Raw genomic sequence first — 16,459 nt, forward strand, 5'->3', positions numbered from 1 at the left:
AGAAAGCCTTCGCCTTCAACCTTACCCCAGCTCCCTGCCTCCTTTTTGCAGCACCTGTCGTTATGTGAGAGTATTCTTCTTTTTTTTTGTTTATTGCCTGACCCATCCCCATTAGCAGCTCTCTTATCCAAACCTGGTATAGGGAGTTGGTGTGAAAGGGCAGTGACATTATCATGTCGATCACCGGAAACCTCACCCTGGCATATGGAAGCCATGACCGATGTACTGGATTAATGAAGGCAACATATTACCTCAAATAGGGGAAATCAAACCCTTGGCCAGCTAGCTTTGCTATGCCAAGTCTTTAAATTGCATTGGGGTCTTAATTTATATATACAGACATATTGGCTTAGCTATAGAAACAAAGTCCTTAATATTGCAAATATCAGCCACATTAGTATATATATTTGTAGGACTTTATGCTATTTCCTCTTGAATGTTTTATGAGCTCCCACTCCAGTAGATTTTTTTTTCTTGGAACCCTGTCATACTAGCATTCATAAAAAAAAAATAGTTTGATTCCTGAAATAGTAACACACACCTGTAATTCCTGCACTTGGGAGGCAGAGGCAGGGGGATCTCTGAAGGTTTAATGCTAGCTTGGTCCACACAGCAAATTTTAGGCCAGCTAAGACTATATAGCAAGGCGCTATCTCAAACAAATCAAAACCTCTTTTTGATCTTTGCTGTCCAAGTCTAGTGAGTTGGAAGTCAGGGTAAGCAATACTTTCCCCTACAGGCCACCTTTTAATGTCCACCCCGTTGATAGTTACTCTAGTGCAGACTCATCCTCATGGTGGACTCCTTTTTCTCTCTCATTACTTTCTCTCCTCTTCCCTTCTTCCGTCCCCTCTCATATTAATTTATTTAGGGTACACATGTGACTCCGTTCCCTCCTTCCATCGTATGGGTTCTTCCCAAACTCAGGTCACCAGGCTAAGGCATTGGAAATACAGAAAAGCTGGCCGTTTCTAGAACTAAATGAGATCAAAGCTAACAGATACTCAATTAGAGCAAGTTAGCCATTTGGAAGGGACCAGGAACATGGGTGCTCTCTTCTGAGTGACTGGTTCAGACAACTGCAGTGTTGACAGCCAGAGGGAGAGGGATGGATGAGAAGGAGAATATCAAGGTTGGTCTGGAAACACCTTCTGGAAACACCTTTACACATGTGTTGAAACAGACAACTTAGAGAAAACAAGCAGAACAAAATATACTAACATTTTAAGAGAAGTAAATTGCTAAGAAGGCATAAACCTGGTTTCAAAAATATTTTAGCTATAGAGGCCTAAAATGAGTCTCTGGGATGTGAGCGCCAGCAGGAAGCTGGCTGTTAACGGAGAGACCTTAGGCCTTTAAGCTGCTTTTCCAGTATGATCCCGTGATTGCAACAGACCTAAAGATGCTCTGTGGCTCTTCCGTTCCAACTATGGTTTTAATTTGCTGTTATTATGTTCCTATGCTCCCAGTGTATGTTGGGTATATGTAGGATGCAAGACCTTGGGTTGGGGGAAAGTAACCTTCCTGTGTTGTTCACAGGTGACTGGCTTGACGGAGAGGACAGGATGATTGTTGCTCTGCTCTGAGCTGGGTGTGTTGTGTGGAGGGCACCGAAACAGGTATTTGGTGACTGCAGACCATGTTAGGAACAGGCAATGTGGACCAAAGTCTTTTCTTTGCCTTCTAGATACATAGAACATTCATGTCCTTGAAGTAAATAGTCAGTGGACTGAGTTTGGATGACTAACGGTGGCTGGAACCGTTGTTCAATACTTTCACCTCCGACTTTCCACATCTCCCCAGAGATCCTCCACAATGCCGAGGGTCTGGTAAAAGCATCAAAAAATGGGGGATTCACAAGAAGGAAGGATCCTGGGTCTCTGAATGACTTTGTGGAACAGATCCTCTGACATGTATTGAAATGACACGAGTAAGGTCTAAGTGTCTATTGTGTTAAATTGCCTAGTAAACACATGTTTATTATGTTGAGATTTTGGTATATACTTGATATATACCTTGTATGTACATTATCCAGGAGGAAATGCAGTTATTAAAGCATAGGATGTTAGTTGTTTTACTCATCACACTTCAATGTCCTTTTTCATATTACCCCCCTCTATGTATGTATGTATGTATGTATGTATGTATGTATGTATGTGTGTGTCTGTGTGCTACAAATGTGTGCAGAGGTCAGAGGACAATTTGTGGAAGTCATTTGTCCCCTTCCACCATTGTGTGGGGCTTTGGAATCACGCTGAGGGCCTCAGGCTTGGTGGCTAGCTCCTTTACCCGCTGAGCCATCTTGCTGGTCCGTGCTCTTCAATTTTCCATCACCGTGTGGAGTTGGTGTTCTCTAGCTGCATGTTCCCATCTATAGACCCAACCAACTAAGGACCGGAAATGTCAAAAAGTCAATTACTTCTGAACTGAGTGATGTATGGATTTCCTCCTGTCATTCTACGAACAATACATCATAGTGACTGTGCAGCATTTACACTGTATTAGGGATAATAGAAAATCTGGAGAAGACTTAAGGTACAAGAAGGATGTATTTAAGGGGTTCAACAACCGTGGGATTCCTTATGCAAGAAGAGGCATCCTGGAATTAATCCTCCATGCATACTGAGGGGTCAGCTACAGTAGCGGACTTTTGTGACTGACAGCTTACTTTGGCAACTCCCTAAATTTTTTCTGTTTTTCTTATCCTAGGGAGCAAGTAGCCATGTGTAATATGTCAGTGTCTAAGCTCAGATCTACTTGCGCTAGTTACATATGTTATGTGACTATTAATATGCTCCATCTCAGTGTCCCTATGTGTAATGTGGTTTTGATACTAGGACCTAGCTGTTTTCTTTATTTTGTTTTGAGACAGGATCTTGTTATGTAGCTTAGTCTGTCCTCGAACTCATGACCCCAAATGCTGAGATTGCAGGTGTGTACCATGGCACTTAGCTTTTATTTTGGGGGTTTTGAGAATTATTGTGAATGAATCCACATATAGTGCTTAGCACAGAAGCTGTCACATAGTAAATTTACCTGTATACCTAAGTTACTATCTTTCTATCCATGTTGTTGGCATGGACCATCTCCCTAGCACATGCTCCCCAGTGATGCTAATTAGGCAAGCACGCCCACTTGCCTTGGCATGTTTTATGGATGACCCAAACTGCAAACACCAACATGTCTAAAACATATGCTCTCTGCTTTGTTTAATTTCAGATACCAAAATATGCCTACACACAGGGGTATGTGCATAAAGAAACACATATACTTTTTTTCTGCCTGGTAGAAATAGGCTTCTGTGATGTGTCTTTCCTCCCACACATGCCCCTCCATTGCTGGCACATCTAATTATTCCCACTTACTCTCTCCCCATAGACCTTTTGTGTGTATATTTTGGCACACATTCTTTTGGTTCTGCCTAGTTTCCTTCTATCTCTCTTTTCCTACCTCCTCCCTCTCCCTCCTCCTCACAACTCTTTAGAAAATTTCTTTAAACTATACACTTTTTTTATTATTAATGTGCATTTATGAAAAATTCTTCACAGTTACAAAAGTGCATGGTTATAAAATAATTTTCATACAAAGGTTGGTATCTTCCCTATTTCTCCCTAACCCTCCCACCACCAGACATCAGGGCTTAGGAAAACTGAGATGTCTATGGAGCCAGCTCCTGACCAGTGCTGTGATCTACAAAAGGCCCTTGAGTCTTGCCTCCCTTACTTCTTTTCGCCTCCTTCCTGGGTACACAAAAGCAGACAAGATTCCCGAGCTTTGAGTAGTGAACAAAGGTATCCTCTTCTGCTCTTCTATGATGGAAAAGAATGGCATCAAATATGTCTATGGAGAAATGGAGCTGTTGGCCTTTTCCAAACGTTTGAATAAAACACATGTCCTGATATCTTCAAATCCATTTCATCAAGCTCTTAATGGAGACCACGAAACTTTAATGCATCTCTGGGCAACCTATTTCTTCAAGTTTCCATGGGAGATTCTGGTGAAAATGGAAAAGGAGGTGATATCTTGAGGATAATCAGAGGTGCGTGGTCCAGAAGCGTGTGATGCAGATGTACTATCCTTTCTAAAGAACAGGTTGTTTTTTTTGGCCAGGCTTTGACCATCACAATCTTGTTGGTTAGTTATGGCCTGATATCTTCATACCCAGCATAAAGAAATCTTCTGTGAGGGGACAAGTCTCTAGGGGACAGAGGAGGACAGAAGGAAGTAGGGACAAGCCAGGTTTTCATTAGACTGTTTCAACTATAGCATTGGCTCTTTTCATATTTCCTGAGCAGCTATGGGTAGGAACCATATTTGTGTATCAACCTGGTAGCTGAGTGGACTATGTCAGAGAACTGAACCCGAGTTCCAAAGAAGTCTTCTCCAAGTTGGCAGATAACCAATGTAAGTAGACCAGGGATACACATATAGAGAAACAAATGCTCCCTCTCACACACATTAGCCAGTGTTGAAAAATTAAACAAAACTTCATAAGAACACCATAACAGGTTTGTGGTCACCAGGATATGCAAACATTTGCAGCAAGAATTACTTGATATTCTAGACACTTAGCTCCGAGAGCCTGAACAGGATGGTGGTGGCAGTAGAATTCCGTGTTAGTATGGAGGCTGGATGTCTGTCTTCTTGTGCCTCAGTTAACTGGGGGACCGTCTAGAAGCTGGAGAAACATTTTCTTATTGTATCTTGCTTAGAAGTCTTTGTCATTAATGGAGATCAAATTGTGCCACTCCAAAGGACACTTGATCTCAAGAAGCGTTTAGCATCTTGTCTGGTTCTATTTCTATGCAAAACAGAGTAGCATATCTTAGACTATGTTAACTATAATTCAGCAAACAGTAGTGTCCAGGAGATTACTATAAGTGAGCATGGTGTTTGCTACTCTATGGAAAGGTAAATGGTTTATTAGGAATACTATTTCTAGAAGTTCCTTCCCAAAACACTTTAGGCAATAAGCTGAGGTGGTGGAAAAGCTGGAGCCCACCATTGTCGGCCACAGTTGGGTGGCCATGGAGAGCAGGGCATAGTTCTATGTCATACTTGCTAGGAGCAGAGCTCTGTCCTAGACGTTATAAGCAAGAGTATTGGGGAGAGCTTCCAGGGACTCCTTTGGTTGACTAGATCAATGCGGGTGAGTTGGAAGATGACATTTCCTCTTCCTTCATGCATCTTAGGGTTACCTGGGGGATGGATGATGGATGTTACCAGGGTTGGAGCCAAGATAGAAAGCTGCTGTTTTCATTCTCACTCAGGCCAGACTTGCCAACAAGACTGGGCATACCCAGATGGTCTCCCCATCTCCTACAGAGGCTCTCTCACCTATCATTTTCTTCGATCCATCACAGTAGGAGCTATGTCTCCTGCTTTCCAAATATCTGATAAAAAAAAATGACAGTCATCACAGCCACCACTCCTAAGGATGAGCTAATACATTGTTAAGAAGGTGTTCTTCTGTTTAGATGTCACTTGTGGTACCTCTATGTTTTAGAGCCTGGCGTTGCCCCACTGTGAGCACAATCTGGGTGCAGCTGGGATTTGCTGCCTTTTATTGATTTTTGTGATTATTATTGTTATAACGAGCGCTGAATTTTTAGAGTCCCGCTGTGCAGGCTTCCAGGACATTCTCTTCTGCCAAGTGCCCAAGGAGGCACCAGAAAGAGAACCATGGCAGCACTGAGTCCAGCCTTAGTTTGAAGCCACGCTCTTGAGCCTCTAATTTCCCATTTGTAAAACAGTGCTTTGATTTGCTTCCCACACGGGAGTTGTGAGAAGCCAAGGAGAAGAAATATGAAAGAATCTTCCTGGACTTTCTAGTGCCCAAGGAGACAGGGAAGATCACAACAAAGCAGATGACATGGATGAGGAAGATGAAGATAATGACACAGATGCTGCTTGTCATGTCCCTCAGTGTCCATAAGTTCTGACTGCTTAGATACAGGCTTCCTCAGTAGTCAAACTCTTTGTTTATATAGATAACTTGGATAAACCGCCCAGCTCTTGACAATTAATTCAACTGCAGAGTGGGGACAATAAAAACTACCTGGCAGTGAGGATGGAAAGAGATGAGTCAGAAAACATAGCCATGCCCAGAGAGGAGTGCCTGGTCCTTATCAGAAACGTTGTTAGCATGGCTTGAATTTGACATTTATATAGCTTTGGAAAGAATTGTGATGAAGAATATGGATTTTATTTTGATCATGGCACAGCACACTACGTTATCTTTTCTGAGCTTGATGACCTCATCTGCAAAATGGGAACAATAAATCCTCCTGAAAGGGCTGTTGTACGTGTGAAAGGAAACTGTTGAGGAGGGAGCTTATCATACTGCCTGACACTAGCAAGAATCAGGGGTTAATAGCTCTCCTTCCTTTATGCTCAAATGAGTGAGTTGCTTAGAAGAAAATATATACCTTCCTGTGGTTGTGAATGTGGCAGCTTTGTCCTCCTGCCCTGGGTACTACTGCCTTGCTAGCATCTGTGCTCTACAGTGCACTTTCCTGGTGAGTTCCTTTGGTGTGAGCACCACGGAAAGAACAGTCACATAAACTGGGGTCCCAGGGTGCCAAGACTTTTGCTGCCTCATTGTGGGGACTCCTGCCTTCTCTTTGAAGACAAGGCTTGAGTCAGAGGCAGAGACAGGGATAGGAGGAAAGGTGCTGAGGGAGATTACCCTCAGCCTGCTGTCTGGGGCCTCACAATCAAGCTGCAATTGGGGAGGGGCAGTATCAGGAAGTCACTGGGAGGTCCTTTTACCTCAAATCTGCTAGTGGGAGAAGGTGAAGGAGCTGGCATGGAGGCCATCTCACTCCAGGAAGGGCAGTGTCAGGCAGCAGTGGGAACTGAAAAATAGAGTGTCCGAGGGAAAGTTCTGTTTGTATCCACCTCCTCTATACACACAGGCAACAAGGAATAGCTCGATGCTCTCACCACACCCTGCATACTAATGTCCTGTCATTTCCTATGTCCGCCCTTCCCTATCTATTTAGCCGATCACTTTTGCAATTCTTCCTGAGGCACAGATGATGGACCCTTGGCTTGGTTTGCTTCCCTAACTCTGTACTCAGAGCACTGGCATTTTGTCATCACAGGATGTTTGGAGTCTCTTTCCTTTATGAGAAGGATGTACCTCAAGGGTAGGTACCAGGTGTTGGATCTGTGTTTCATTACCAGTTGCTAGCACAGTGCCTGGCCCAATGCGGATAGAGGTTCATACAAAGTTAGCATTCCAACCTTGTTTGAGCTATGACGGAAGAGGCCATGGAGCGTGAGCCAAGGTGTCCAGTGGTGGTCAGCAGCAGTGGTCAGCAGCATGGCGGGAGGAGAGGCACCTGTGTCAAATCTCTTCTTCTTCGCTGGCCTTGCTCCAGCGATGACAGCAGTTGGCCGTGATGCCCAGAAGGAAGTTGGTGGCCACAGAAGCGATGGAGACCACGAAGCCCACGAATGCGATGAAGAGGTAATCATCCAGGGTCAGAGTCAGGTGGCAGGCCTTGAAGCTCTCTTCAGTGAGAGAGAAGAGGGGGGCACCCTCAACTTCAGGAGGTCCCCGGCACTCAGCCAGCTGAGAATCTGCAACACAGAAGCCAGGCAGAGTGAAGCTGCTGTGAGGGAGAAGGGATGGGAAGGTCTCCCATGCCTTCCAGAGAGTCACTGAGGTTCTTCTATGTGCCTCAAACGTGCTCATCATCTCGGTAACCCTCAAAACCCCCTCCCCGCAACCTAGTTTTATAGATATAAACTCTATGCTGCTCATAGAGTTTAGTATCTGTGAAAAGTCTTATAGTCACTTCCAATGGTGGATCTGGGACTTTTGTGAGACGTGAAGCCGTAAGTATGGACATGTCACTCTCCGTTCATTTTTGCACAGAGAGGAAGCCAAAGGACCCTTTAACGTGAAAAGGGCACCTTCCCAGCCCTTTATTTTTGCTTCTTTATTCTGCTCCAGAGACACATGTCTCTATCATCCCTCCATGGCCCCAGGCATGTCTCCCCTTATGTAGGAAGGGGGTGCCTCTGTATTTGGCCCTGGTGATGGAGCTTCTACTCCCTGTCTCTGTGTAGCTCACCCTCTCACTTCCTTTGTGGCTTTGTTCAGTGCAATCTGCTTAGTGATGAGTTCCCTTGGGAGCATCCCAGGCCTGCTTTCCTACAGTCTCTCTGTCATATCTGCTCTGCTTTGTTTTTCCCTATGGTCTCCTTGTGTGACAGTTTTATTACTTTCTTTCTTCCCTTGAAGATAAGCTTCTCCCGAGGTCTATTTATTTATTTATTTTTGTTTTTTTGAGACAGGGTCTCTCTGTGTAGCCTTGGCTGTCCTGGACTCGCTTTGTAGACCAGGCTGGCCTTGAACTCACAGCAATCTGCTTGCCTCTGCCTCCCGAGTGCTGGGATTAAAGGCGTGCGCCACTACGCCTGGCATCTTTAGCACCAGCACAACATCCCTTTGTAGTAAGCACTCAAGGCATCTTTCTTAAACGAATGTGGGACTTCTCTCAACTCATGTGTTCTCCCCTCCCCCCCTGCCCCCTTCCTCCCCCAAGATATACACAATACAATGTCAAGAGTGTAGCCTCTGGAGCTATCACCTGAGTGAGGATCTCTCTTATCTCTCATCAGTTGAGTGACTGACGGTATTTAGTCCCTCTGTGTCTTGGTTTCTCTGTCAAGTGACAATGATCATATCTGCCTTCTGGAACTGGGATCAGGATTCACAGAGTTAAAGTGCATGGTTGTTTCAGGTGCATGATTAGCATTAGGTGACCTGTGTGCCTTTTATAATGACCATAGTTGGGTCTCTGGAGTGTCAACTGGAGGGTCATATTTTGTACTCAGACATCTGAGGGCAGCAGCTACATGTTTGGTCCTACCCAGCCTTGTGGAACTGTCGCTTAGGGGTTACTCAACAAATGCACAATGGCTGTCAGCGGTCTAACCTTAGTCTCTCTCAGAAGTAAGAATGGCATTTGGGGCCAGCTCTGCCTACAGATCTGGGCCATAGCTTCAGAGTAAAGCCCTATGCCCTTGGTGAGAATGTAAGCATTAACTGAGCTCTAACCTTCAGCAAATCCTGTTTATTTTTTTCCTTTCTGTCTCTCATGTGTCACATTTATATAAAGGGAATAATCCAATCTAAATTTTCCAAGCGACTCAATGTGAGGCTTTAAAAATTACAGAATACAAACCATAGCCTGTGTCAATGTTATCTGTTCACTATTCAAGTTTTGAGGGCAAAGAACAAAGTTATGGGCTTAGATTGATCCTCTTGGTGGATATGCATATGCATAAGTATTATTATTCTTAGAAGCATGAGTGTGTGTTCATGTTTGGGCTAAGGATACGATTGTCTCCAAGACACAGGTTGAGTCAATCCCAGTAGGGTGTTTGCACAGAACCCTAGTCTTTGACTGGGACCTGGTCATGTCCAGAGTTGACTCACAAGAAGCTCTCTGCTGGAAACTAGAGGATACTGACTTCCAGAAGTGGTTGCATACATAGGTAACTGCAGCGGGATAGCGCAGACCAGCCATAGGATGCCGAGGGCACACAGGAGGCACACAGGATGGGAGGGCAAGGGCTGGCAAAGTTCTCTGGTGAGTCAAGAGACCAATCTTGAAATCAGATTGCATCCCAGTAGCTCTGGCAAGCCTCCGTTTGAACCCTGTCTCCCAGCATAGATAATAGGAGCATCGCACAAGGAGAAAAGAAAGGAAGAGATTTAAAAAAAAATGTCTGGAGGGATGACATCATCCACTTCTACCTACTGTGGCGAGATTTGGCTTCTAAGAAGAAACGTAACCGGTCGTCTGTGGGGAAGGATGGGGAACCGAGGACCACCACTGCTCTCTGGATCCCAAGTATCTCATCTGCAGTGATGTGTGAGGCTGCAGTGCTAGGACCTGAGGCTCTTCTCCTGTCTTCTGGAAGCTTGAGTCCCTCGCCTGCCTTGATATGTAAGCCTTCATGTGTGGGAACTGGGGCTTCTCTCACTCCTGTTGAGAGCTCAGGCCCCTGCCTGGATTGACGTATAAGTCTACAATGAAGGGAGCTGGCCCCACGTTCTCCCTGAGGCAGCCAGGCCTTCCATGGGGCAGCAGGGCCTCTGGAGATCTCAGCAGAAGAGGGATCCCTACTGTGTTGAGAGCTAAATGTCCTGCAAGGCTCTTTCTGTCAACAGTGACGAGAGAGAGAGAGAGAGAGAGAGAGAGAGAGAGAGAGAGAGAGAGAGAGAGAGAGAGAGGCACAGCTTTCAGAGACATTGGGTTGGTAGGAAGATGGCTCTAGGCAGCCTCCCCATCCTAGCTCCCACCATCACCCTATCTCAGCCTCCAGCTATTTTGGTACTGGAGAACTTCCTCCCACAGCTCTGTGGAAACACTGGAATCGTGACCCACAGCCCCCTTAAGTTATTTTGGTCTTGGACTCCCCACTCAGTCCTTTCTCTCTTGCCTCATTCAGCACTTTTTTTTCCCCCCTGAGCTTGCCCTAGGGAATCCCTGGGATGGGGATCTGGCAACTCCTACTTTTCTGATGCCAGTTGCTCAGGTCAAGGCTTGGTGCTATACTGTAACTGAGTTGGTGGCCGGGGCCATGGCTAAGCTTCCTGCCTCTGAGTCAGGGCATCAACACCACTGGGTGAGACCAGGACCCAGGAACCTCCAAGACACCGGCTCTTTCAGGCCTCAGTCTGTTTTGGTTGGCACTCTCTAGTTAAATGGCCTCATTTTAGCCCTTCTCCCCAGATGCCCACCCCAGGAGTAAACCTCTAAGACTTTGCTAAAGCTGCGTGGCCAGCTCAGAGTTGGGTTGTTTGGTTCAGGATCTGACTCTCTTGACAGTATACCTGCCAGGATCTGAATCCCCACTCCAACGCTTGGTAGTTGTGTAATTTTGATGAAGCTACTAAAATTTTCTATATTCTTTTTCCTCCTCATCAGGGTTCTTATGAGGATAAGAGGAGCTGACACGTGAAATATGCTTAGAATAAGGACTGGCACATAGTAAGTACTAAAATAAATAGGATTAGTCATGATTGTTTCTTTGAGTTTTCTCAGCACTGACAAGAGAGTAGTGTAGAAGTAAAAAAAAAAATAAAAAAAAAAATCTACGGCTCTGCCAGTTTCTAAGGGAGTGACTCTGGGCGAGAGCCTTCTTAATGGTTCTATACCTCAGCTTCTTCATCTGTAAAATGGGGATAATAAAAATGGGGTTCACTGAGACAATGCATGCTAAGGTACTCAGTTCATCGCAAAAGTTCAACAGATATCACTAATGCTCCAGCTTCTACCTTTCTGCTTGCTGTGTGCCTTTATATCTATGATCATAGGCACCACAGAGGCAAGGGATGGCTGATTCTTTAGCATATGAGTTTCTCTAGCACTCAGCATGCATCTCATATATTCAACAAATACTTGTTGAACAAAAAAAAATGTTGTACAACAAATACTTGTTGTTGTCAAAGGTTGAGACATTACTTCTGGAGACCCTCTCCCTGGTGACCTGCAGCCTTGCTGCCCAATCACCTTCCTTACCCGCTGTACAGCGCTGTATCCGATTCCGCAGCCACTTCAGCAAGGGCTCCATGGTGCAGCCGCACACCCATGGGTTACCCCCGATCTGCAGGGTCACCAGCCCCGGGAGGCCCTCAAGGGCTTCGAGGCTCAGGAAAGCCAGGCCACCATAGCTGAGGTCCAGGTCTCTGAGATGCACGAGGCCCTGGAAGGCCTGGGGGTGCACCCTCCGTAGCCAGGGGTTGTGGCTTAGGTCGATATGTACCAGTCCGTGAGCCTCCCGGAACATGTCGGCTGGCACGTGGCTGAGGTTGTTGTAGCTCAGATCCAGGTGTGCCAAGCGTTTGGCATGGAGGAAGAGACCGGGCGGCAGCTCCATCAGAGAGTTGTTTCGCAAATCCAGCACGCGGAGTTCCATGTAGCATGTGAGATAGCCTGGTGGCACGGCTGCAATGCGGTTGTGCGCTAGGCTGAGGTTGCGGGTGTCCATTGGCAGGTCCGGGGGCACAGAGAACAGCCGCTGGTTGCTGCAGTCCACTACTTGGTTACGACATGTACAAAGGACTGGGCAGCTGGTACCCGCCTCGGAATGCATCACACCAGCTGCCAAGAGGAAGAAGACCAGCAACAAGGCTGGGTAGGGAGGTCCAGGCCAGGGAAGCTGGGCCCAGGTATCACCCATCTTTGGCAGTTGGCAGCAGCAGTGCTGTAGGGAGCCCATGAGAGCTGTGTCCCTAGGCCCAGCAGTCCAGGTACAGGGAAGGCTGCTACATTAGAGGCCTGAGTCTGGAAGGTGGAGCTTCTGAGAGTGTGCTATCATGGCTCAACATTTCCTTGGGAACCTCTAAGCACCCAAGGACTTCCTAAGATCCACAGGCTGTCCCTTTGTGGAGCCTGGGGGAGCCAGGACCCAGGGGAGATACCCTAGGGTCTGAAAGGATGATCAAAGCTTAAGAAAGGAGGGGAGCAAGGATGGAGCTGGAGCAGCTGCCAGTAGGTCCTGGAAGGCCCCCTGCAGACATCTTGTGCCCCTGTCACCCATGCCTGTTGGATGCTTCCTGTTGGTGCTGTGTCTGAGGGATTCTGGGCGGACGTGAGGGAGATGAAAGGTGCCCTTTAAAGGTCCTGGCACTTCCTCTAAGAAAGCTTAAGCTCTGTCCCGGGTCTGGGACTGACTAGTCATTACAGCGGTGCCCGGACCGCCAACATTCAAAGTCTTAGAGGCCGTTCCTTCTGGTGGTCCAGTGGACATGAGTGCGCAAAAGACTTGGGGCCAGAGATTTAGGAAGGGGCCTGGGAGAAGGATGTTCCCATGGGCCTCTTGAAAGGCCGACTGTTCAGTCTTAGTGGTCTCTGGAATCTTCAGGGATGCTCTCTGCTCCCAAGTGACACCCACTGTCGGGGGGTGAAGTGGGCACTGAATCTGGAAAAAGCCACGAGTCTGGAGGCACAGGTAGAGGGTCAGTCAGGAAAACATTATCTGTGTTTTCAAGCAGCCACCATACTCAGGGTAGCTGTGCGCTTGCAGGCAGAGGCGGAAACCACTGTCAACGAGAAAAGCATTCAGGCAGAGGAATCCAGGGTCCTTTACATCCCTGTTCTCTTACCCAGCTCCTTTGTCTTACCTCACTCCTCCCTTATTTCTCACTGCTTTCTTCTTTGAACGTTTCTGTCCTCGGACTACAAAGTTCTCTGCTCACTATCTTCCGGATGAGGACCACAGTGAGTGCAGAGCCTAGCCTCCAGCTGATGACTAACTGTATCCACCTGACCTGACAACCTTCTCTCAGGTATCTGTCCTGAGTCAGATGCGTTTTCTTCTACTGCTCATAGCTCCACCCTCGTGAGCATCAAACACCCCACCCTGAACAACTCCCCAAGAAAAACATGCACCCAACCTCTGGCAGTTTGTACATCCCTTTCACACACTTTCAGCCTCTCTCCCCCTCCTTTCTTACACACGAACCCACACACTCATACACACACACACACACACACACACACACACACACGTTGATACGTTCACAGCACAGTCCCCCCTTTTTTCTACATACATTCCTACAGAGCCCCCCATCCCGCTGTGCTCCTAGCATCTTTTACACCACAGCATAGCCCTAACCCCAGCATCCCTTTATCTTCCACTCTCCAGCTCCCAGCCTCCCTTTTAAGCCCACACACATACTTGGTCTGGTAAAGGGATTGAGAACTACATCGCATCCAGGGCCTCACCCGCTGCTGCTCATCCCTCATTCTTTGTGCCCTCAGCTTTTCTTTTACCCACCTGCTGTCCTCACTTGCCCCCCCCAACCCCCACCCCTCTATCCCATCAGTCCTTTCCCACCGGTTCCCCTACTGCTTAAGAGCTTCAGAGCTTCAGTCTCACCCACTGGGACATCACCCCGCACCCCCTTATACAGAGTCATTTCCCTCAGCCCCAGGGTCTCCTGCTATACTCCCACAGGCCCCCAGGAGACTACTCACTCTGTTCCAAGGACACAGACATCAATCTGCAGCAGACAAACGGCTCTCCCTCTCGCATGCTGGAATCCCCCGCTCCTTTGCTTGCTAGCTTCCGAACAGATTGCCTATCCGGCTCTTCCCCTCCCCCGACTCTCCTCTTCCATGTCTCCTGGATCCCAGGCCAGCATCTTCTGCGTTTTCCTGTCCTGTGGTTGTTTTCTTTTTCTTTTTTTTTTTTTTACGCTGAAGGGAAATCGGAGAGAGGATGCCTAGAAAGTTCACGGAATCTGAATGCCTCTTGGGAAACTCAGCTGGTGCCGAGGCTGCCTTGGTGTGTGGCTTCCGCCAGAGCCAGGTCTTCCCCTCCCTCCTCCTCCCTTTCCTCTTTCCCCCTCCCTCCATCCCTTTCCCCTCCTCTCTCCGTTTTTCGCTCCCTTTTTTTTTCCTCGAGGGCCAGGTAATGACGTTTCACTGTCTCTTAGCAACTGCCTCCACATCTCTGAGCAACAGGAGAACTGGCTATAGACCCCACCAAGACGAGACTAGAGAATGAACTACTCCTGGAGAATTCACAGCCGCCCTCAGGGTCCTAGTAGTAGGGCAAAGGGAAGAAAGGAGAGGGAGGGTAGGTAGTCCCAGAACAGGGGTGAGGGGAGAGGAGCAGGCAAGAGGGAAAGAATAGAATGGGCAGAGCATAGGTCTGAAAGCTTAGGTGGGGTAGGGAGAGTTTAAGTGCATCAGACCCCAAAGGGATAGAAGAGAAGGCATAAAATGGAGAAAGGAATTTAATGGGGGTGGGGGAAAGCAAAATGGATGAGAGCAATTAAGGCAAGACCAAAGCTGGAAAGAAGACAGGAACGTGGTTGATTCTCAGTGTTTGCTTACCCCACAGGCAAACACTTTTTGTTTAGCGGCTGTGTGATATCTGTTTGCAGGTCTGAGCACCAGGTGACTGGGTGAAGCCTTATGAGGAAGAATTACAGGTGAATTATTTTCTCTGCTTCTTGTCTCTAAGACCTTACCCATGAATTATCTGGGACCCAGGAGATTCAGCTGGAGTACCAATTGATCCGAGAGCCCTTGGGATGCAAAGAAACAACTGCCTAGTTCAAGTGAAGATGCCTGGGCCTCCACAGATGCTCGGATATGTATTTAGGGAATGGAAGTGGCCAGCAAAATATTATGACCCTGGGCTGGGGCAATGGCTCAGCAGGTTGAGGTGCTGCAGTACAGACACAAAGGCTGGGGTCTTGCTCCTCAGCACTCACGTGGATGCCTGGCACTTGTGGCGGTCTCCCTGTAGTGCCAGTGCATGGAACGTAGAGATGGGATCCCACAGACAACTAGATAAAAAAGAATAGATGAATTGGGGAGCTCTGGGTTTAAACAAGAGACCTTGCTTCACCAGCCAAGGACAATACATGCAGTAAACATTGATCCCCTACTCAGATCTAACCAATGGACAGGACATTCTCCACAGTTGAATGGAGAGTGGGGACTGACTCTCAAACTCTGGTGCCCCATATTTAACCACGTCCCCTGGATGGGGAGGCCTGGTGGCACTCAGAGGAAGGACAGCAGGCTACCAAGAAGAGACTTGATACCCTATGAGCATATACAGGGGGAGGAGGTCCCCCTCAGTCACAGACATAGGGGAGGGGAATAGGGTGAAAGCGGGAGGGAGTGGAATGGGAGGATACAAGGGATGGTATAACAATTGAGATGTAATCTGAATTAATTAATTAAATAAAAAAGTATATAAGCTTCTAAAAAAAGAGAGAGAGAGAGAGACCTTGCCTCAATGAGCAAGGTAGAAAATTATTGCAAAATATCTGGCCTCCACATGAATGTGCACACACATACATGTGCCCCTACACATATGAACATATACACATATGTTTAGCACCACAACACACACACACACACACACACACACACACACACACACACACACACACACAGGGGCGCGCACACACCCTTATCGGGCTGACATTGACTTTATACTTTCAGTCTACTGACCTGAGGCTTCTTATATCTAAATGATATATCTTAGAGGGAAACAAAATGATGCTCTAGAGAAGAATTGTGAATTTACACAGGTTCTGGGTATTTACAGTGTTCTCTAGATCACTGTCCTCATCCTGTCTACCAGTGTTCCCCCTCAAATATGCTCCCCAGCTTGCCTATGATGCAGCCTTTCACCTTTCATAGTGTCTAGTTCAGAGCAATATGGTAACCTGGTTTACACCCACTAATGCTCTGTGTTAATTGGAGTTACTATCTCCTCCATGTTTAAAGGGGTGGTGGTGGTTGTTAAGTCTCATTTATAATTGCAGACATGAAATGCTGATTTTATTTTTTTTAAGACAGGATTGCTCTGTGTAGCCCTGGCTCTCTCTTTAGATCAGGCTGGCCTTGAATGCACAGAGATCCACCTGCCTAGGCTCCTGAATGCTGAGATTTAAGAGCATGCA

The 16,459-nt window shown here is 47.0% G+C and overlaps 1 protein-coding gene across 1 annotated transcript; it reads right to left on the minus strand.

Moving 5' to 3' along the window:
• Window positions 1-2,158: 2,158 nt before the first annotated feature.
• LRRC55 (leucine rich repeat containing 55) lies at window positions 2,159-14,353 on the minus strand. The gene is made up of 3 exons (XM_084797415.1): window positions 14,007-14,353; window positions 11,547-13,069; window positions 2,159-7,587 (listed from the first exon to the last, which is right to left on the minus strand). Exons 2-3 carry the CDS (start codon window positions 12,244-12,246, stop codon window positions 7,352-7,354), a joined length of 936 nt encoding a protein of 311 aa, XP_084653541.1. The 5' UTR covers window positions 12,247-13,069; window positions 14,007-14,353; the 3' UTR covers window positions 2,159-7,351.
• Window positions 14,354-16,459: the final 2,106 nt, after the last annotated feature.

This window comes from Acomys minous (genome assembly GCF_964271855.1).
Source record: "Acomys minous genome assembly, chromosome: 10".
Taxonomy (NCBI): domain Eukaryota; kingdom Metazoa; phylum Chordata; class Mammalia; order Rodentia; family Muridae; genus Acomys; species Acomys minous.

Excerpts from the sequence above, each read along its gene's own strand:
- LRRC55 (XM_084797415.1), bottom strand. The coding sequence starts at position 12,246 with ATGGGCTCCCTACAGCACTGCTGCTGCCAACTGCCAAAGATGGGTGAT. Across the intron at positions 7,588-11,546 it reads GATACAGCGCTGTACAGCGG|ATTCTCAGCTGGCTGAGTGC; the intron begins GTAAGGAAGGTG and ends TCTGTGTTGCAG.